The sequence below is a fragment of the Polypterus senegalus genome, chromosome 2 (assembly GCF_016835505.1).
Source record: "Polypterus senegalus isolate Bchr_013 chromosome 2, ASM1683550v1, whole genome shotgun sequence".
Lineage (NCBI taxonomy): Eukaryota > Metazoa > Chordata > Cladistia > Polypteriformes > Polypteridae > Polypterus > Polypterus senegalus.
Window position 1 is genome coordinate 289,514,059 of NC_053155.1, and position 23,830 is coordinate 289,537,888.

Here is a 23,830-nt window from a genome sequence, read left to right on the forward strand (position 1 = left end):
AAATATTGTACCATTGCCATTATATCTGCTTCTAGCTGTGCTAATGTCCCAGTCAGGTTTAAATCTAAGTAATTAATGATGCAGATGCATACATTCTGTTATATGCCATTAGGTACAGATACGGAGAAGCAGTGTTATTGTTTGTGATGTGTCATCTGTTGGAATACCAATTACAATGCACATGTCTTCGTTATTTTCCAATTGGTATGGGATTCAGGAAAGCATTGTTAGTGAGGTGCCATCATTTGGAAAGACAGAGACATAGTAACCAGACAGACACATAGACACTTGTTTTTTTATGAAAGTGGATGACTGGCTTGTGCGAAGATGGGCACAATTGAAAAAGACATTACAGTATACAGTGTGACAGCTATAAGCAGAAAAGCTCAGGTTGAGGGAGCCAGGAGTTTGTGGAGCCGCAGAATATCAAAACAGCATTGCAGAGCGACCAGAGTGGGAGAGCACAGGTTCGGCTGTGAAGGCATCAACATCTTTTATGGGCCAGCTATTGCCAGGGTTGTCAAAGTGCTAAGTCCATTCCTCAGTCTGTCACACCTCTGGGTTATTACAGTATTCTATGTACTCAACTAATACAAATATTTACATTCTATTCTCACTGTTCTTTTTGGATATTACTCACTGTTACAAAATGCGGTGCCTTTATCTTTGATGAAGTAAATGCTCCAACTTTCAAACCGATTAGCGCAGTTCCAAAACACACCTTAATGTATCCGACTTGTACACCATGCATACATTTTCAAATTTGTTTTGTGTGTTTGGAAACATAAAGGCTACAATCACATGCTGTAGCTCTCACAAAGAAACCAAACAGAGAAGGCAAATTAAACAGGATGACAGATCTGGAAAGAGTAGAGGCACAAGACAGGAACCGAAACAAAGTACATGACTGAATTGTTAACAATTTCCTTTTTACAAACTGTAATTGTATCGAAAAAGAAAGTCATTTTTTTGTTTGCTGCCATCCCTAGAATCATTTCCATTCAAAGTGTATGTCATCAACCCCTATGAAGCAAATATGGCAGTTTGTAATCCGTATTAGGGGATTTTGTAGGTCTAGTAAAGGTTTTATGAGTGGCAATAAAACTCAAACATGTTAAGAATAAGCGCTCTTTAGAAAGTTTAAACACTGATGCTTTTGATTGATATCTACCAGCCACCTGTACTAATCCAGCATTTAGACTTCTAGATTACTCACACTGCAGGGTTTGTGTTAAGAAAACTACAAGAATTAGATGCAAAATCTTTTCATATATATGCATTAGAATGTAGAGTGTTTAAAGAAAAGCAAACTGAGGCAATCAGAGCTCTTTCTGTTAATACATTCATTTATTTTCTACTAGCAGACCTGGCGCGCTTCGCTGCACGTTTAACCAGCTAGTTCCGGCAGCGGATCGTGGTTTTCCAATCTAGATGTCTTGTTTTTTTCAGATTCTTTTAACCGCCTGGTTTCAGCAGCCAATCGTCCTTTTCCCAATCTAGAAATCCCGTCTTCTTTAGATTCGTTTAACCGCCTGATTTTGGCAGCGAATCGTTTTTTTTCTAATGTAGAAGTCGATTCTTGTTGAGATTCGTTTAATCACCTGGTTTTGGCAGCCAAGCTCTTTTCTTCCAACCTAGAAGACCTCTCTTGTGATCCGTTTAATGGCCTCGTTGATTGCATGTCTTCCAAGGTAGTTTTAATACCCATTTTATGCACGGAGTCTTCTCCCCTTTTATGAGTGACTCTGTAAATACTGCGTGTACTAAACAGTAAATTAGTAAAGGACTAAACACTAAGGAAAAAGAACGGCAAGACCGCGTCAGCTGAGCTCAGCTCGGAGCGAAATGAAATGAATGAAATGACGTGAATGGGAGGGGAGATGATCACGTGACTCCCCCACCCGCCTTAACTCTTAATCCCTCCACAAACACAGTCTCTCCGATCCCAACTCTCCTTTATATATATAGATAACTGCTTGGTGCTTTGGCAATTTTTAGATATCTAGCATCAGTTCCTAAAGCATGTTGAAAAAGACAGGAACCGATCCCACATGAAATGCTATTCTGTCAAAATCATGCTGATATCCACACTCATTTGTTTTTTTGGCAATTGTTATTCCTTTGAAAACTAACAAGCTTGGTAGACTGAATGATCTTTTATGTTCTGATTTGACCAGTTATGTATTCTAGTAAAGGGTAGTAGATGGTGTTAGAATAATGACAAAAAGACATCATGAAAGTTTGGGGCAGCCTCCCCGTATAATATTCCCTGGCAGCAAAATGGGTTTAAATAATTGTGATATGTTCACAAGTCGGAGTGCAAAACAGAACTGAAATCATTGAGTTAAGATGGCGGCTTTAAAGGCAGATTAAGGAAGTGATATCATCTGTGCGGCCAGAACCTGGTGGGATTTCCCGAGAGTGGTCTGCGATGAATCGAGAATCCCGCCTCCTGCTGGTCTGTCATGGAATTACAGTACTATTACATAGGCTGTTTACTTGCCTCCTACTCGCACGTGTGTGACAATGGATTTAGTCCATTTCTTTAATTCTTGCAAGACTAAGTGCAAGGAACGGGGCAGGCCCTGGATTGTACATTTCCACATACATTTTAGCCCATCCACTTTCTGAATCTGTTTGTTCCAATAGCATGGGTCAGAGAACAGAATTATAAGGTGCAAATCAGAAGGCTGTCATGGACAGGTCTAAATTGCACCCCATTGTGCAGTCACTGACACATCCACAGTCACTCATGACAGGTCAGTTTAGAGTCACAGGCACCAATGTCTGTCGAGGAAGCAAGAAAGAAACTACCGTATACACTCACGTTTAAGATCTCCCACAGATAAGTCAGGGCTTGATTTTACTGTATAATTTCCAGTATTTTATAATGTTGGTTGTATAAGTCAAATGCGAAAAACTCACGCTATTGGTCCAAGAGATTATGATACAGTATGGTAACGTCCTCCTGAGAGAGTAACCACAGAGCACACCACCTTTTTATTCTATGTATTGTGCCTACGTGACCACACTGTAATACTCAAACTATTCCGAAGCGACGTTTGCACCGTTTCGTGTTTTTTGTATCTCACACCCTCATACACCTTTATCGTAAGAGCATCCCTTATCTATGATGGAGCATTCGATCAGAAGAAAATATGAAGCTGGTTTTAAATTAAAAGTCATTGAAGTAACGCTGCTGCAACAAAATTTGATGTGTCTGAGAAACTGGTGCAAGATTGAAGGAAGCAAGAAGATGTAAAAAAATGTAAGTGTTTTATGGTCGATTTTTTGGGTTTCAATACCCAAACTTATACGCAAATAGATACAGTAACCCTGGTTGGTTCACCAGTTAATTACAGGGTTCACACTCATACAAACCCAGTTTAATTTTGCTGTTTAGCTTACCACACATATACCAAGTATTATGATCTCCAGTATGTATACATTTTTTGTGTTCATTCTAAAGATTGTTCAGGACTATTAAACTATGTTTTGAAGTACAGAGGATCTGAATCTGAGGTCTGTTTTTTATGCATTTTGTCTCCTGACATAGTTGAACACATTCTACTATGATGCCATTTTGTTTTTGTTGCAAACCAACCTCAGGGTTCCCCAGGATGCATTTGTTAGTGATGTCAAACTAACATGGAGTAAAGTATATTCTTTCAATTCTGTGTTGTCCAGTCTTGGTATATAACAAACCTATTTCTTATAATTAGAACATTAGAACAATTCAGACAAGGACAGGCCATTCAGCCCAACAAAGCCAACTATTCCCATCCACTGAATTCCTCTAAAATAACATCAAGTCGAGTTTTGAAATTCCCTGTCTACCAGACTACTTGGTAACTTATTCCAAGTGTCTATGGTTCTCTGTGTAAAGAAAGACTTCCTGATATTTGTGTGAAATTTTCCCTTAACAAATCACCAACTGTGTCCCCATGTTCTTGATGAACTCATTTTAAAGTAACAATCTCAACCCACTGTACTAATTCCTTTCATAATTTAAAAAGTTCAGTCATGTCTCCTTTTAATCTCCTTTTACTTCAACTGAAATGGCTCAGCTCTTTTAATCTTTCCTCATAATTTATCCTCTGCAGTCCTGGAATCAGCCTAGTCGCTCTTCTCTGGCCCTTTTCTAGCACTGCTATGACCTTTTTGTAGCCTGGAGACCAAAACTGCACACAGTCCTCTAGATGAGGCCTCACCAGAGCGTTATAAAGCTTGAGCAGAACCTCCTTGGACTCGTACTCCACACATTGTGCTATATGACCTGACATTCGGTTAGCCTTCTTAATGGCTTCTGAACACTGTTGGGAAGTTGATACTCATTCTCATAAGTTGTACTTTCAAATTTGAGACCTCCCATTGTGTATTCAACCCTAACATTTCAATAATCTCCACTTTTGAATTCCTGGTTACGATCCCCAGTTCTCATGTTTTGACACCAAATCTTTTATTTGTGTTTTCGGCTTTGATGAAAGATCTCTGTGATTCATGATTTTGTCCTCGGTTCGTTTCTTGACTATCACATCCTTAGGTTATTTTCATTTTTTGTCCTCTACCTCTCTTAAGACAGAACCTTCAACTGACCAGAGAAAACACACACTGACACACAGAGTAATAGCATGCAAACTCGCACAAACAGTAACTGGACATGGGATTCTTCCAAACATTTATTTAAATTTTTATACTATAAGCATTGTGCACAATTACACTCAAAACTCTTCTGTTTTTTGGGTTCAAATACTACTCAGACTTTCTTTCAGCAACTTTACAAATGCCAGTGAATACCCAGTTCTTCAATACAACCTATTTTTGCAAACGATCACAAGCCAAAACATTATTTCAAATTTAGTTTTCATTTTACAGCATGTTTTTATTATATTTTTTTTGTTTGTCATCCAAGTACATGACGCCACACCAGCATAGTTTCTACCTCCCTTCTTAGAAGAGCCAACCTTCAGCTCTGCATGCAAAGATTGTGAAATTGATGACTATGCCATCCTATTTGTCATTTGCAAAGAGGAATTCCAGAAAAAAACATGCTGTGCTTATATTATGTGATGTAATTTATTATAGAAATAAATTGCAAGAAATTAGTTTATAAAACACAGTGAGAGCTCTGGTACATCCTTGATAGGAAATGTCTGTGGCTTTTCATAATCCTGGCTTGACTTGGCTGGTGTTCATCACAAGGCACAATTCTACCGCAGTTCTCTTGATTCGTTTCTTACCTGGAGTGCCTGCAGGATATTACTGCTTGTACGAATAACTACACTGCTGCTATTTAAAACAAATTCCCAAAGGTAATTTAGACTATTTTATCTTATTTTTTTCTTGAGAGCTTTCCTGCAGTTGCAACATGAACTTACAGTATGCTCAGTTTGATTCATTTGTAGAGTAGATCGACATGAAAATCTGGGCTCAAGAGTATGTTAGCAAGCCTCAGTAGGCTAATGGTTATTTTTATATGTGTGATACTCAATACTGTATCCATATAATAAATCACTGTATCTCTTTTAAAATCATGGAATTTTAAATTGCTTATAAACCAGTTAGCATGATACTTAAATGTGAAAGCAATGTGCCTCCCTGTAAGTTGTCCTGAACACAAACAGATGTGGAATCTTCACACTTAGCTGTGTTTGGGTCGTAAACAGACATCACCTCACATGACAGGCACAGAGCAGCAGTATGAGACTGGGCAGGACAGACTGACGTACAAAGTATAGGCTGTGTGCTGCCATCAGTGAAATTGTGGTGTTGTGACTGAAGGCAAGACTTGTGATTCTTCTGTGGTCTCTCTGTGGTGTTTGCCTGTATAGCATGCAAAGCTCTTTACCACCTTTCCTCCATTTAGAAATTTCTTTTGTAAAGTTTGTAACAGTTCAGGAGCAAATCTTATCTTAAACAGGTCCCATGATTTGAGTTGTAGTTAAATTTTTTGCATTTGTACGTTGGTTTTTAAAAATATCCAAGACATTATTTTGGGGGTCTGGAAGGAGAAGGAATACACATTTTTTATTTAGACACATTCTTAATAATGTAAAAAAAATACATTTTACATCAGTGCCATTTTGCTAGTGGTATGGGCACCACCATTTTGTACATTCTGTTTGGTCTGGTTGCCAAGCAATTGGTTAAAGATATAAATTTCATCGTCCTTCATTTCCTAGATGTCCGAGTACGTGGATACTACCAAGAAAAGACTAGCATTCTTATTACTGTTTGAATCTGATTTTTGGCAAAGAATTTTTTTGTTAATTGATTGTGACTTTTGTCTTAAGTTTTGGCTCTGGATACATGAAATTATTTTGGTTTTCAACTCCTGTACTACATTTTGATTTACATCATGGGCTTGTCTTTCTGGTAACCTATTAATAAAACCACATTCTGTCTCCTGATACTATTTGTATTTAAAAACAATAAGCATATAAGGTTATTCGCAATCATCAGTTGGGCCAAGATGAGTGAATGACAGTGTTATGAACAATTGTCTACTCAGACGAGCATGTAGACGAGCACAATGCAACAAACTATAGTGATATCGTAAGTAGTAGTACTAGTGTGTTGTACCGTGTTAGCCATTATGAATGTAGTGAGACGTCAAGCCAAAGGACTCCTTTTACAGACTAACTAAAAAGATTACAATATGCAAGCTTTTGAGGCAACTCAGGCCCCTTCTTCAGGCAAGGTGTAATACTGATATCTTAAGTAGAAATTTCAAATTAGAGTAGTAGTAAGTACAAAAGTTCCTCTACATAAAGAAACATATTATATGCACTTGGATTCATGAAATAGCCAGTATAAACAGGTGACAGATAATGACACCAGGCACCTCCAGAATTGAGAAGCAAAGTCATGTCACTGTCAGATGTAAAGAGTAGTTGTGGGGGGCACTTTACACTACTGTGCTGAAAGCACAGGACAGCTGCAGAATTTATTCAGAAAATGAATTGGGAGATGAAACATAACGAGAGGAACTATTGGGGCATCATAACCCGGAAATACAGAAAACAACAAACAAACACAGCTCAATATACAGGTATGTAACAAAAGGTGTAGTCAAATAAATAAGGTAGGAATTTGAAAACCAATAAACATGCACATAACCAGAGCCAAAATGTTAATTATTATTAAGTCAGAGTAAAAAAAAACAAAATCCAGAATTTGCTAACCAGAAACATTTCAAAATAACAAAGGAATTAATGGTTAAAGGTTTGGGGTGAATCTAATGAAGGACAACCATGAAGTGCTGACATGACCTTTAACCTCTTAACACACTCCTGATTGACTCTGCCTGGCAACTGCATAGCAACCATCTACAAATCGTCCCCAAAACAGTGATACCCATAAGAAAAATAAAATAATGCAATAAGGGGAATGCTATTTGTTTTTAACACTGTTAAAAATGTTATCAAACACTAAAATATACTTCTTAACCTCCAAAACTCCATTAACAAGGTCTAAATAAGTTTTAGTGGTCAATGATAATTTATAACACAATTAGAAACAAGAGCAGTAATGTCCAGTCAAACTGAATACCGTCTCATGATGTCTCTGAAGAGATATAAAGGATTGAGAAGCTACAGGGAGTCTCCTCTAAACTTGTTCTCTCAAAGTGGAATGTCAAGATGACATGGGATGTCTCTGTTATATGGGAATAGACATTGAGGTCTGGGCCAGTGTGGTGTGTTGTGTTCATTCCAGTGCACATATTAGGGATCTTCCAGAGAATGTGGATCAGCAAAAATAATCTGAAATTAAATGCCAAGAAAATAAGATTTAGTGGTGAAATTCTATAAAAGTCCAAATTACAAAGCTTAAAACTATAAACCCAAAAATTCAGCACATCAAAACTAAATGGTCAAGAGTCTGCTAAATCTACGAAACAGAGTAGAAGAATACCTCTGAGAAATGAGTCCCACTGCAAAGAAGTAGGATTTTTAATTTGCCTACAAGTACGACAGCCAAACTCATCGCAGCCCCCAATCGGTGGTACAGTTTGTAATCAGAGGTCTCCTCCTTCCATTATCAATAAACCTAAAAATTTAATTTACATAGTACAGATAAAAAGCAAATAAGAAAAGGACAATTTAGAAAAAAAGAAAAGAAACAAAATCAAGAAGGGTTAGAAAACAAAAACTGGGGTGAGACTCTTGTGAAATCGTAACAAATCATTCTCACCTTTATACACCAATAGTTGTGTTTTAGGTGTGTTAGATTAAATGGAAGATTTTGAGCTTTTTGGTTCCACCATTTCAAGTTGTGCCTGTCCTGATCTGCCCCTTTCATCTACCATCCCTTGCCCTCCTCTTGTGACCTCATCGTGCCTATTAAGTTGCCATTTCTCTCTTGCTGGTGCCTGAAGTTCTAGAAGTTATGGGAGCTGCACATCCAGTAGAAACACTAACACCTGGAGTCCTTCTATGCTATCAGCTAGATAGCTGAGCCTTCCTGAAACCTCATGGCACCACTATGGTGGACCAGCTGAGTTCTGGCTGACTTCTGGAAGGAAAGGTCAAGACCAATAAAACTTTAGTTGGGCCAAACCCAACATTATATTGGACATTCTGCTCTCCAAATCAAAGGTCAGCCTTGAAACACCCCATCATGGGAGCCACTATTTCTATTGCAGTAACTGGCCCTGTACTAGTGCCTGATAAACTAAATGTTTTGCAACATTACTTGGAAAGTTTTCTGCAGATGGAAGACACAATGCTGTGTTTGAAGGAAAAAATCACTGCACTCCAACACTAAAACCGTAACCTAACCATGAAACACAGTAAAAAGGAGCATCACGGTTTGGAGCTGCTTTGCCACCTCAAGACCTAGACAGCTTACTATCACAGAGAGAGTTAAATACTGTAAAAGAAATTTTATAAGAGAGTGTCAGCTTGCTGTCTGTCACCTGAATTTTAATTATAGTTTAGTAATAGCAAAGACCCAAAAACACAGGAGTACATAAGACTTAAACAGATAAAAATGTGTGCTCTGGATTGGTCAAGTATGAGTCCAAACTTCAACCCAGTTGTGATACTCTGGTGTGATGTAATGACAGCTGCGCACACAAGGAAGTTCAGAATCATCAATAAGCCCAAATACTTTTGTAAACAGGGTTGGCCTAAAATTCCATCTAATCATTAAGTCATATCAACAGCTACAGAAAATGTTTTGTGGAGGTTACTTCTGCTAAAGGAGACAGTCAGTCAGTTATCGTCCAACTCACTATATCCTAACTACAGGGTCACGGGGTCTGCTGGTGCCAATCCCAGCCAGCAGAGGGCGCAAGGCAGGAACAAACCCCGGGCAGGGCACCAGCCCACCGCCGTCTGCTAAAGGAGGTTCCATTAATTACAAAATGTGTACTGTACATATATAAATGCTAAATAATGTCCAACCGCTGGCTGATAATGTTAAAATAATATGCTCAATAACAACAGATGTCTATGTGAAATTAGTTTAAGCAAATTGTGTGTCTATTATTGTGACTTGAATCAGACCACATTTTTGTGAGTAGTTATTGTAGAAGTTTAGGTATTTCCAAAGGGTTCACAAACATTTTCTTGCAACATTTCTTCTCTTCAGTAAGGATTAGGTGTTCTCCATTTGCATTGTCCTTACAAATAAAATCAGGAATATCTGGGTATGGAGCACAGAGGAATATATTGATCCATTGTTTGAAGTTAACTGAAATATAACATATTACAGAAAAGACCTCCCCAGATGTCACTATGCATTATGCCTTATAATAATGTATGTTGGAGTGTCATGTATCAAGGTTACATTATGTGTATTTTATGTTGTATCATTGTTTGTGTTTGTTTTGAGTTATTATTTTTCATATTTTTCTTTGTGTTATTTTTATTGGCTTCTTTTGTGATTATGTATTGGTGTATTGTCTTTTTAACTGTATGTTCCATGTTCCTTGTGGGTGGTTCCTCAAGAGGCGGGGCCACCGTGGTTTTACAGCTGCTGGGTCTCCCTTCTGCCTTTATATCTGAGCCAAAAGCAGCATGAAGCATTTCATTATCTTCGGAATTGGGAGTATCGTTATTTTTTATTGGGTTTTCTGATTTTTTTGCTCTGTCTTAAGGATTCTGCTTTCTGGATTTCATATTGGGACTTTGTTGATTTAGGATTGCCATTTAGGCAACTCTTTATTGCCTCCTTTGCTTGTTTGAGCATTTCCTAGTATGTTTCTATTTTTGTTAATACATTTTTTTATAAAGATTGTTTCCATTCTTTTTCACTAGCCAAGGTTACGGTTACTCCTCCCTGTGAGGTTGGGCTTTTTGGTATATTTTTGGGATGTTAAAGTTTGGTTTGAGGCTAAAATCCCTTTAGGCAGCCGCTGGAGCTGGAATTTAGCCCCTTGAAGGTGAGGTCCTTTCAGGCAGACAACTGAGGCCTAGCTTAGACAGTAAAGCTTTTGTGGCTTTGTGTTTCTTTCAAGGCTTTACTCCATTTTTTGTAATGTTTAGGAATCCAAATCACAACTTGGAAAATATAAGAACTGATTAAATATGTACTAAACATTCTTAAGTTTAGACTTTACTAGCAGAATGCACAATTACAATAAGGAGAACTTCAGATTAAAAATTGGCCATCATGACATGGCAAAAAATATTCCCCTATACAACCATAGAATGCAAAGAACCATAGATACATGAAATAGACTACCAAGTAGGGAGGTGGAGAGAAGGATTTTAAGGTTGATGTTATTTAGGACAATCTAGTTGAATAGGATGGAAGAGCTTGTTGGGCTGAATAGCCTGTTCTCGTCACATGTTTGCTGATGTTCTATAACAGATTGTTAAAATATACAGGTCATGATTTAAAAAAACACATTTTTTAAATAAATATTAAACAAATAAAAAAATGAAAAATCCTGTATTTTTCCAAACATGATGCTTGGGTAAATTACTGACTGAATTGGAGCATTGTGGCTATTTGGGTGAGTGTGCTTTGTGATGAATGGATATCACGTTTTTGGTTGGATCTTTGTTTGCACCCAATGCTGCCAAGATAAACTCTGATTACTTGTGACCATAAAATAGAAAAGCATCATTCTTAAATATATCGCATGCCTTTTTGATAGTATGATTAATCCAAAGACATTTTGGTGTCTTTATACAACAATTTAACAATAAAAAGCATTCTGAAGAAGTATTTACAATAGGTATTCATATCATTGTTTTATTGCACTAAATCTTCAGTACAGTAAAGGTTCTTAGTAATAAATTTTTAATTTCAAACTTTAGGTCTCTCAAGAAGAATGAAATTTGGAAGCTTCCAGAAGACGCCTTCTCAAAATACACAGATTTGCAAAACCTGTGAGTCTTATGGACAGATCTCATGTAATATGAATATTATTGCTATAGCTTAATGTGGAAAAAATGTATTTGCTTAAATTAAATTATGAATGATTGTACTGCTGCAGTTGTACTCTTTCATTAAAAATTGGCCATTAAAGCAGTGTGATAAGATTTTGCAATAGGAAAACAACATTTGTAGAAATTTCAAAAGTCATGTCATGACTGCAAGTTGCTGGAAGTTATCTGATCACATGTTTATTAAACATATACTGTATTTTCTTATGACCATGTCGCATTACATGGTTTTGATATCAATTTTCAGTCTTAGACTTCATTCGCGTAATCTTCCATGAACACAAGTTGTGTAGTGTGATATATCCAGCTGTACAGTCCAACCAATCTGCGACTCGTCCTGACAACAGGATTAATTTTCGTCTTAAGATGCACATGTAGGCTCTGTGCACACGAGAGCTGACAACCAATTAGATATACAATGTATATGATGCGGCAACGAGAAATAAGAAATGTGGGTTTTTTTGAGCTTGCAAAGAGAAGAGGCTCTGGTCTGTGTGATGTTGCATGCTTTATGTACAAAACAGAATGCAAATAAAGAGGAAAAGGGCAGGGATTGCGACTAAACTTGCTGAATCTGTAATTCCTTCACACAGGCACCAGCTTGGGCAGCCTGTTATTTGCTGTTAGAAAAAGGGGTGAGCTACCGATAATGTGGGAAATGTGAAACTATACTGGAAAGAAAATCCTGCAGGAGTCTAATTTCACATACCCTGTGATTTATAGTCGAGTAATCTGAAATTCTCCACAAAGCAGCCATTAAGTTTGACATCCCCCCTCACTAGAGGTCTCGTAATGTGACATCAACTTTAGAGAGCTCTTGTCACCTAACAGATGAACCTCCTGACTATGTAATTCCTATTTTATTTTGAAGATTCATCTGAGGTAAAACATTAGCTTACCCACTTTTCCAAAGAAATCTGAGCAATTAATATCTCTTGAATTACTGAAAAGAATTCAGTAAGAGATCAGGCCTCATTTGCTGTTCTACATTTCATGGAGATCATCATCTCAAGGAATTTTGCAAAGCAAGCATAGCTTTCATTAAGAATGACATGATAATGCTTACTATATTATTTGAACAGTTCTGCTTTTTTATTGAGTCTGATTAAAACATTTATTTTATTCTGAAGTAATAGTTCTTGGTTTTGACTTTCATTTACACAAATAACACTAATACATGAGTCATTGGTTTGTATTAAAACTTTTAAAGCAATCAAGTGTAGGCAGTAAAGTAAAGTTTGTTTTATGGGCACACACAATGGACACTAACTTATCTACTTTCTAATGTTACCCTAATTGTTGTTGTAAGTTTAACTTGTCACCTTTTGTTTCAGATTATTCCTTCTCCATCTGTTTGACCGAGTGAGGTTAGCTCCAGCAAGACAAAATCTTAGTAGTAGCAAATGTGCAGGCCCACCCAGACCAACATATCCTAAAGGGCATCAGGCCACAATCCGTAAAACCACCTTACATGTCTCCTCCTAGTCTGAAGAAGCAGATGTCCAATTCTGGGGTCTTTCTAGAGACCCCACCTCATTGAAAAGAGTGAGCCCAATACCCATACACAAGAACCTCAGCTTTGTAGTCACAATCTAATTTTATCAGTTACAGTTGATAATACGCAGGCTGTGAAAAAGACCTTATAATTAATCTTGTACACAGGAGACATTTGCCATCAAGTTTATTCTACATAGGACATCATTTTTTCAATTAATCTTTGTGTCATTTTTAGAGTCTAACTCCATACCACCATCACAGCATCTTAATTTGAAGTTCATAATCAATGTATAATTATTTTGAGCTCTATAAAAGTAACAACATGTGCAGGAATTACATTATTTGTAGTCTTGTGTTTGTTCCCTCTAGGTTTCTACAGAATAACTGTATCAGAAGAGTGGCAGGAAGTGCATTTGCTAAACTCTACAAACTTGACAAACTGTAAGTTGTTTCACGCTAACCTATCAATAAGGACTTAACTGACTGATTTCTAATCTAATTTGTGACTGTATTTATAAAATTAGTTTTCTTTTCTTTTATTTTGTATCACCTTTTGCTTAAGAATGTAAACAGATATCATCACACTGTCTACGTTTGCACTGAATATTTTGTCAATAAAGTGGATTCAGGAAGTATTCAGTCCCCTTCACTTTCTGCACACTTTATCGTGTTGTTGGTTTCTTTTAAATTAATGCATTTGCCATTTTTGCCCATCAATTTACATTCAGTAACCCATAATAACAAAGTGAAAAAATGTTTTTTGCAAAGTTTTGCACGCCAGAATTAGGGCAGTGTATCCCATTCTTCCTGACAGATCCTCTCCTGCTCCTTTAGATTGGATAGGAAGTGACTGTAAACTGCCATCTTCATTCTGGGCGTTAGCTGAGCCAATCAAGGACAGTTAGAGACTTGCCTCAAAACTACTCCAGCATGGTATTGGCTGTACTCTTTGGGCAACAGTCTTACTGAGGGGTGAACCGTCACTCTAGTCTTAGGATGTGTGCACTCTGCAGCAGGTTTTCTTCAAGAGCCTCTCTGGATTTGGTCTGCATTCATCCTTCCCACTGTTCTGATCACTCTCCCTGTCCCTACTGCTGATGATTCTGAAGGTGATGAGCTCTTCCTGATCTCAGTGCTTGGAGTTCTGCCCAAACAATTAAATTTTTACCTCATCAGACCATAGTATCTTTTTCCTCATGCTGTCAGAGTCCTTTAAATGCATTTTACTCACGTTTGGCTTCTATGTAGCCCTTCCATTATAAACACCTGACTGATGGCATGCTGCTGAGATGGTCATTATTCTGGCAGGTACTACTATCTCAGCAGAGAATTTCTGAAATTCAGTTAGAGCGATCATTGGGTTCTTTGTCATCCTCTTGTCAAAAGTCCTTTTCGCATACTCTAGGATGAGTCCTGCTAGTTTCAAACATCTTCCTTTTCACAATTATTGAGGCCACTGTGCCCCGGAGAACACGCAGAGCTTTAGAAATAACATTATTGCCTTGCCCTACACAATCTATGCCTCACCACAATTTGATTGTGAGAGGTCTGCAGAGAATTTCTTGGAGCTCATGGCTTGGTTTTCGTCTTGACATGCAGTTTGAATTGTGGGACCTTCTGTACACAGGTGTGCACTTTTCTAAATGATTTCCATTCAATTCGGTTTGACGCAGGTGGGCTCCAAATATGTTCTAGATACATCACAGAGAGAAATGAAGCAAACAGTATACACCAGAACTCAATCTGAAGTGCCACAGCAAAGGGTCTAAATACTTAAATACTGTAAATGTGGTATTTCACTTTTAAATTTTTAATAAATTTGCAAACCTTTCTTAAAACATGTTTTCACCTCGTCATTATGGGTTTTTTAGTGCAAACTGATGGACAAAAATGGTAAATGTGCCCATTTAAAATTTAAATCTACTACACAATAAAGTGTGCAGAAAGTGAAGGGGTCTTAATACTGTCTGGATCCACTATATCTCTATGCACGAGTTCAAAATTAGATTTTTAAAATGGTTATTTATAATATCAGATACTGTTGTTACTTAATGATTCATATAATTCTTGATTTACATACATTATTCCTTACGAGGTCAGGAATATTTGAGGTTGAACTCCTATTGACTTTCTTGGTTCAGTCTTTCCATTCGTCCACCATATTCTTGAAAACTGGACAGAAATTCTGGCAAGAATACATGAGCTATGATTTCCTAAATGCTGTAGCATTACATGTAAAATTGTTTTACTGAATGCACTGTGACAGATAGGAGGCGCTATTTCTCCCTTGAACCCTTGCCCAAGGGGCCAGACACCAGGTAAAAGTCCAAATAGTTGACTTTTTATTAATCAACAGTGCACCAAGCACCCTCCAGTCCACAATACTCATTAATAATCACAATACTACAATAATCAATCCTCCACACTCCCAGACGCATTGCCATCCTTCCACCCAGCTCAGCTCGATGCTCTGGTGTCTTTCTCAGTCTTTTATATTCCCTTACCCGGAAGTGTTCCCACAGTCCTTCAGTCCATGATTCCTTATTACTTCCGGGTCAGATAAAAAGTCCTTCTTCTTCACCCCGGAAGCATGTCACTTCCGCTGTCGCTTTGCCTATGACGCACTTCCGGGTTATAGGGCACATGTGACTCTCTGGGCCTCCCTGCAGTGTCCTCTGTTGGCCCCTGGGGTATCCAGCAGGTTTGTAGGGGAAAACTCCATAATCCATGATTCCCTGCTGGTATCTGGGGCACCTCCATGCTGCAGGCAGAGCTCCATCTGGTGGCCTGGGGGTATTGGCCGGCCATAGACCACAGCACTTAAGCCAGCAATAATTAATTTTGTCTCCTAGTTACATGGGTGGGAGGTATACTGGCACAGAAGTTAGAGTCGCTGCCTCACGTGTTCAGTGTCCTGGTTTCTTTCTATATGGAGTTTGTACATTCTAATGATGCTTTTGTGGGTCTTCCTCCCACATCCCATAGACATGGGTGTTCAATTAACTACCAGTTCCAATGTAAGACTGTGCAGGAGTGAGCCATGTCATGGAACGTTGCCCTGTCAAGGGTTGTTTCTTGTCTTGTGTCCGATGCTGTCAGGATATCATCCAGCCATCTGTATCCCCAGTATGGATAAAGCAGTTTTAAAAATGTCAAGTGTTGTGTTATGTTGCACTGATAATATAAAACGGTAGGTACAGAATGTGAAAGTCACTTGAGTTATTGTGAGGAAATTAAGTAGAGTCAACCAGCACTGCTTATGGTATTTAATTAATGCTATGATTTAAAGGGCAGGTGGTTTAATATAAAAGTAAGTTCACCACATTCTGCCATTGCATTTCCTTGGTAACACTCTATGCCAGAATTTCTTGAGATTCTTTTTACAGCACATTTCTGATACAGTTGTTTCTGAATGCCATTCAAAAACATGTTCTTGAAACTTTAAGCACAACTCAATACAATTGGTTTATATACCGTATTTTATCATTTTGATTTCCAGTATTTCCTTAACCTTCTAAAACTGATTTGATTATTAATTTATTATTAGGCAAGAAATCCATTGGTAAAATTTTGTATTCCTTTGTGATATATCATTTTTGAAAATGGTTCATATTCTTTCATGGCACTGTCTTGTTTTACTTATGGGTGTTGTCATTTTTGGGACAGTTTTATTGATGGTTTCTAGGCGAGACAACGGGGCAGTGTGCAATGCGTGACATCATAACCTCATCGGTTTAAAGGTCACCATCGGGTATTTCCTGTTTGTCCAAGATTGAATTCTCAAAAAAAAAAAAACCTTAGTGTCACTCCAGCCTCCCTGAGTCGCTGCACAATTGGCTCGCATCCCATGTATGCACCATTTCTCTCACGATCAAGTCCTGATTGTGTCTTACCAATTGATGGGGGTTCCCCATGAAGTCCTGATCGTATCAAAACAATGGTGATGGGGATTCCACATGAAATGCAGATTGCATTCAATCAATATCCCCCCTGAATTTCTGATTGTGTCAAAGCAATATCCCCCATAAAGTCCCAATCATTTTGAAGCAATATCATCTGTAAATTTTCACTAGTGTCAAAGTAATAAGGTGGGAATTTCCTGAATTCCTCCCACAATCCAAAGACATGCAGGTTAGGTGGATTGGCGATTCTCAATTGGCCCTAATGGGTGTTTGTATGTGTCCTGCCTTGGGTTGGCACCCTTCCCAGGATTGGTTCCTGCCTTGTGCCCTGTGTTGGCTGGGATTGGCTCCAGCAGACCCCCGTGACCCTGTATTCGGATTCAGCGAGTTGGAAAATGGATGGATGGATGGATTTCCTGAATTTAATGTAGCAATGGTGTCCCCCATGAAGTTCTGATCACTTTGGACCATGCGCTTTCATTTCAGAAAGTCTATGAAACTGATCATTTTTACTCAACTGCAATAGCAAGTACCAAGGAAAGGAGGAGAGGTAGGGTTGGGGATTGACATTTACTTCTACTGCCAAAATCCTGAAATTCTGGCAACATACAGTACCATTTTAAATTCTGTGTTTTCTGGACTTTTCCAGTACTGGTATAATGTGCAACCTTACTGCTGACTACAAATCACATTTTGTATTTTGCTTTTGGTAATGCATTCAAATAACCTGTTTTGGCTTACAACTTACCATTCTGATCTTTGACCACGATTCTGGCTCTTCGTTCTGAGCTTTGCTCATTTAATTGCTATCTTTCCAGTTAGAGCTCTGCTTTTTGGTGCCATTTTCTAGTTCAATTCCATTTCAAAACTGCTGTCACCCTGCATAAGCAGTACATATTCAAGATAACTGGGTAAAATACACATTTGGAGCTTCCATTTCTTTGCCCTGGATGTAGGGTTTTCTTGTGGTCTGATGAAATTAAGAACAAAAAATATTTTGAATAATACAAGTCATATTTAAATCAAAGAATGTTTTGCTCAGGCTGTATAATGCACTAAAACAACCATATCTAGATTACTGTGTACAGTTTCTGGCTACAAACAAATATAACAGCACTTGAGGGTGTGCAGTAGAGCGCATCCCAGAGCATCATAGGAAAAAAGGGTCATCCTAGTCTGACAGACTCAGAGAATTAAACCTCTTTATACGGCTACATGGAAACCTAATTCTGGTCTTCAAAATTGTCAAGACCATTGATAAAGTTGATGCAGCAGAATTCTTTCAACTAAAAAGCTAAACACATACTTGAGGAGAGCAGTGGAAATTAACAGAAAGTGAAATTAAAATCAAAGCCAGGAAACACCACTTCACGCAAAGTGTTATGGGAATTTGAAACAAGTGATGTACTTAAAAACAGATAAATGACAGCCTTCTAAAAATATCCAGATGATATCTTGGGACTCTTTATCTATTATTTTTTTGGGGTGGAAATATTATTTAACCATTAGAACTGCTTAAAACATTTTTTGAGTTAAACAGTAATATGGCTCCACCAAACTCGTAACTTCTTAAATTAGCAGTAATAGAGCAAAGAACTGAAAATATCAGATTCATAAGCAAATATCATTTTGTTTAGAAAGTATTTCAGTTAAAAATAGTTGTTACCAATTTTTCTGAAACATTCATAACAAATCGCCCGATGGTATAACTAAAACCATCTGTTCTGTTTATCCACAGGTATCTTAGTCAGAACTGCATCACTTCACTGAAGCCAGGAGTTTTTAGTGACCTTCATAAATTACGTTGGCTGTAAGTATGGAAAACATTTGATAAGTAGGCTTTCATGATCGGTGCAATTCTATATTCAGAGTTACAGAATTTGTTTGAAAAATGTATTTTGGCAGTGGTAAAATATCAGAAAAAATCAGTAATAAATGTAATTGGAAGAAAAAAAACCATTCTGTTCTTAAGTGCAACTTTTCAGATTTACAGAAAGCACATGGCATGATCATTTTCTAAAGATTTTCAGGAATTTATGGGATTTGAAAATGCTGAAGAAATAATGTCACCTACCTGTGATGTTTACTGTATAATTAAATAATATATTACAATAACATGTAACTATGAAACAAGTTGCAACGGCCTTCTCGAAGATCTGAAGTGGAACTGAAAGAAAATCCTCAGCAAAGCGGCTTCATAAGTTCCTCATTAAAGATGTCAAAAATTTAAAAATGGTAAAGTTTGAAGTACAGTTTTTTTGCTAAAATAAGAGACATTGCATTGGTGCACAAACTTTCTACCTCCAAATCTTTACATTAACTTTGCCATGATTGGTGACTGTCTGCATTGTATGTCCCATACATTCACTAATCTTTTTTTTTTTTGTTTCTACCTCAAATGTCTACAAGTATACTGCCAAAAATAGGTTGAATGTTCATACTTTGTACTTCTTCCAGAATAGGACAGTGCCATCTTGATCAGTAATTTATAACAAGACAGACAGACAGACTGACGGGCGGATGGACAGAGAGACAGATAGATACAGAAAGCACTACATAACAGAGAGATAGATGAATATAATATTCATTCAGTCGTTACTGGTAGCTGCTGTCTCCTTTTCAACGTCTTGGGTGGCACAGTCTATCCTGTCAGAGCTGAGCACAAGGCCACTCCATCATAGGGCACACTCTTACATCCAAACCTGCGTCAATTTCTGATCACCAATCAACCTAACCTACACAACTAGACAACCCGGAGAAAAACCTGTGTAAACATGCAAAAATATGCAGAGCCAATTGGTATTAAAATCTGCTCTTCTAGAGCTATAAAGCCCCTGTGATACCTGCAGAGCAAGTGTGTATCGTAGTTTCATGTGGTCCCCTCACTAAGTATTATGGTGGGAAGGATATCAGGGCTTACCTATTCCTTTAAATGGAGTTTTGAACTACTATGAAGATTTTCAGAAGAATGGTCAAATTAGTTGTAGAGGTGATTCCTTTTCCTGGAAAGGTTTACCTTGGTGCTTATGAAAGTAGTTCCCGGCTGGGACTTACCTCTCTGTCTGTCTCTCTCTCTACCAATGTGTCTAACCTTCCAGGTAGTCCATTAGTTAACATGGAGCTGGCATGGCATAAATTAAGGTGGAGGTTGACATAGAAGGACAAAGTGGGAGGAAGTGAAGCTAGAGACAGTCATGGAAAGTGGAAATAAGAGTAGTTATTGATGGAATAAAGAGGTGACGCAATGTGTTACACACCCCACCATACTGGCAGGAGGGTTAGAACTTGTTCAGGCAGGCTAAGAGAGATCCCTTTCCTTCTTATTTTCTGCAAAACATAATAAGGTGCCCTAACGATAGCAAATCACTTAAAGGATAAGTTTGGTTATTTTAGTCAAAATTATTTCTTCACAGGAATGGTATACAAGCATTTGGCATGCAAAATTGTGTTTCAGAGACTAGCGATTTCTATAAATTTTAAGAAATTCCCCTTAATAAAGTATCTATCTATCTATCTATCTATCTATCTGTCTGTCTGTCTGTCTGTCTGTCTATCTATCTATTTATCTATCTATCTAAATATCTCACCTGCAATGGCGTTTTATATTTACATCAATAACATTTTAGAATAAGCATTTTAATTGAGGGGCGGCACAGTGGCGCAGTGGGTAGAACTGCTGCCTCGCAGTTAGGAGACCCGGGTTTGCTTCCCGGGTACTCCCTCTGTGGAGTTTGCATGTTCTCCCCGTGTTTGCGTGGGTTTCCTCCTGGTGCTCCGGTTTCCTCCCACAGTCCAAAGACATGCAGGTTAGGTTCATTGGGGATTCTAAATTGTGCTTGGTGTGTGTGTGCCCTGTGGTGGGCTGGCACCCTGCCTGGGGTTTGTTTCCTGCCTTGGATGTGTTGGCTGGGATTGGCTCCAGCAGACCCCCGTGACCCAGTAGTTAGGATATAGCGGGTTGGATAATGAATGGATTTTAATTGAGGAAGCAGATTCTCCTCTTTTTTTCCTTTTTTTCCTTTTTATTATTCATTCATTTATCTATTTACTTATTTTTACTAACTTAAAGTTTTACTCTGCTGGCCTAGCTCTCTTTCTCATGGGTGGGGGTTGATTTGTTTTGAACCAAGTCTTATAAAACTTGACTTATTTGTATGGAGTGTTATTTGTTATTAAAATCAATAAAATCCAAAAAAAAAGAAAGTGATTTCTTCACAAACATGGTATATAAGCATTCGGCCTGCAAAATTGTGTTTCAGAGACTAGTGATTTCTAGACATTTTATGAAATATCTCGCCTGCAATGGTGTTTTACATTGGAGGTAATGGGGCACGGTTATACGACAACAAAAGCCTTAAAAGTTATGAATTTGTCCAATTTTCAAAATTGATAGACATCTTCCTATTGCACACACATTGTAAAGGAGCATATGTGTGTCAGCTCTTTACAAAAAACACCAATATTACGAGACTGAGCCGTTTAAAAAAAAAAAAAAACAACTGTTCCCTATCTCAAAACTTTTAGTCTTTGGCTAACCTTTCACCCTGGCCCAGGAAGTGGTTTCTTCCAAATCACAGTAAACATTTTGTGGTTGGTTTTGTTTTTGATTTACTTTCATATTTACGTGCGATCTCACACATACCAATAGAAAACGTATCCTTACTTCAAGAAAAATAGTTCCAGGAATACACGATACAGAGATTATTTTCATGCATCAGAAACTCTGAAGACATGTTTTCTTTGATCTAAACTAAAAATGGATGTATTTAGTAAGTTTTAGGTTTTTATTTTCCAATGGTGCTTCATGCCCTATTACCTCCATTGTAAAGCGTGAGGACAAGTAGGATATTTTTTTTTAATTTATGGAAATCACTGGACTTCGAAACACAGTTTTCATTGGCAAATGAATCGTACATACCATGTTTGTGAAGAAGCAACTTTGAATTGAAAAATACTGAACTTATCCTTTAAAGTGATAATTTCAATAAATCTGTCTTAAAAAATACTAGCTACGATAATATACATTTTCAATGATAAATTCTAAAGAATAATATTCTTTTGCAATAATTGGGTCACCTGTATAATCTAAATAAGTTAATAAAAATTTCAAATGATTACATAATAACATCAGAAGCAGTAAGTGTTTTTGTCTCCATAGGTTTTCTGCAGTTTGCATTGTAACATATCAGTTTACATTGAGCAATAAAGCAAGAATTGCAGGAACTTTACCTTCTGAAAGTTAAACTGATAAAATTTAGAAACCTCCAACCATTTTAATTCAATTGAGTGTCATAGGGCTGGAGTCTATCTCAGAAGCACTGGACAAAAGGTAGAAATCAGTCCTGGATGGATTACAAGTTCATCTCAGCACTAAACTGATATAACAGGTGTACACAAATGTGTGAAGAGATGATGATCAAAAGAAATGGTTGTCTCCTAAATTGAAGATATTCTCCTAGTTAGACTAATTTATTACTTTTTGAAATCTTAATCTAGCTCTAGCATATCTCAATATTTGCTAAATGACAACAGTCATGATCTACAAAAGTGAATTGGACATTTTGACACACCTATTTGACAGACCTCTTATTCATCAATCATTAAGAAATCAAAATTTTCAATTTGTTTTCTTTTTATGTAAGAAAGTTTTTTTAGTTGTCATATAATTCCATTATTAAGAATGTCAATATTTCTTCTAGAATTCTTGATGACAACCCCATAAAGAAGATTTCTCAGCAAGTGTTCACAGGACTTCAGTCATTGATTTTCTTGTAAGTGTGATATTTGCCAGAGTCTATCCTAGAAGCATTTCATTACAGTAAAATGAAAATATTATAATTCATTTGAAACAAAAATGATTAGGTGGAGTTATTCCTCCTGTATGGATACCTTTCACTATTCATTTATACGGTGTCCTCCATAATATTTAGAACAAAGCCACATTTTTCCTTGATTTACTTCTCTACTCCACAATTAAAAAGTACAAATCACACAATTCAAACATGATTAAAGTGCACACTTTCATTTAAGGGTATTTGCCTAAATTTCAGTCACATCATTTAGAAATTACACTTTTTCTACTGTACATGTTTCCCCCCATTTCAAGGCACCATAATATTTGGGACACAGCAATGGCAGCTCGGTTAAAGCAGTCGTATTTAGTAGTTTGTCTCTTATCCCTCGCATGCAATGACTGCTTGAAGTTTTCTCTGGTGATGCCCTGACAAACCTCAAATGCACCCATCTTCAACTCCTGCTTTTTTGGAGGCTTGTCCCTTTAAGTTTTCTTTTCAGCATATGGAAGGCATGCTCAGTTAGATTTAAATTGGGTGACTGGCTTTATGCAGGAGTTTTACTGGGTTGTAAGTACCTCTTTTGATGGATAGCCCCTGGAGCTCTAGATGGCAGACCCCTGGGTTGCACTGGTGCCTTGGATTCCCACAGGGCAGCATGGGACATTGAATTCCTCAGCGTAGCCCTGTTGGGTTCTGTGGGTGATGCCAGGAGGTGCTGCATGGACTGGGGTGGGGTTTCCATCTCACCCAGAAGTGCTTTTGTGCCAAGTTTTTGGAAGACTGTAAAAGGAGCTTCCTGCCTCACAAGGACAAGTCAGAGTCAGAATGAAGGTGGACAACACTTGTGAGTAGAAGTGGAGGAGGCTACGAGAGACAGAGAGAGAAAGAAAGACAATGAATTGTGCACAATTCAGTGTTTTATTGTACTTGTGGCTGTGGTGGTGGGAAACGCTTGCTGAAGAAGAGTTTTCCCACAGTAAAAGACTCTTTGTGCTTTTAACTTGTGTCCATGCCTGCTTGTGTTGGGGGTTTGGGGAGCTGGAGTGCCCTCTGGCATCCATATGCTGTAACCTATCAAATATGACTCTCTTAAAAATAAAGGTGCCAGAGTGCTCCTTCAGAGCAATGCCATAGGGAAACCATTTTTGCTTCCTAAAAGAACCATTGACAAGAAGGTTCCAGAAAGAACTTTTAATTAGTTAAATCCATAATATGTTTAATAAATAATTACTGTATA

At 37.7% G+C, this 23,830-nt stretch overlaps 1 protein-coding gene across 1 annotated transcript in view; it reads left to right on the forward strand.

Moving 5' to 3' along the window:
• LOC120523981 (relaxin receptor 2-like) overlaps positions 1 to 23,830 on the forward strand; it is a 345,306-nt gene that overhangs the window by 173,520 nt on the left and 147,956 nt on the right. The window contains exons 6-9 of the mRNA XM_039745737.1: positions 11,271 to 11,342; positions 13,245 to 13,337; positions 18,537 to 18,608; positions 22,498 to 22,569. Of these exons, the coding sequence (XP_039601671.1) occupies positions 11,271 to 11,342; positions 13,245 to 13,337; positions 18,537 to 18,608; positions 22,498 to 22,569 (309 nt within the window). The remainder of the gene's footprint in view (positions 1 to 11,270; positions 11,343 to 13,244; positions 13,338 to 18,536; positions 18,609 to 22,497; positions 22,570 to 23,830) is intronic.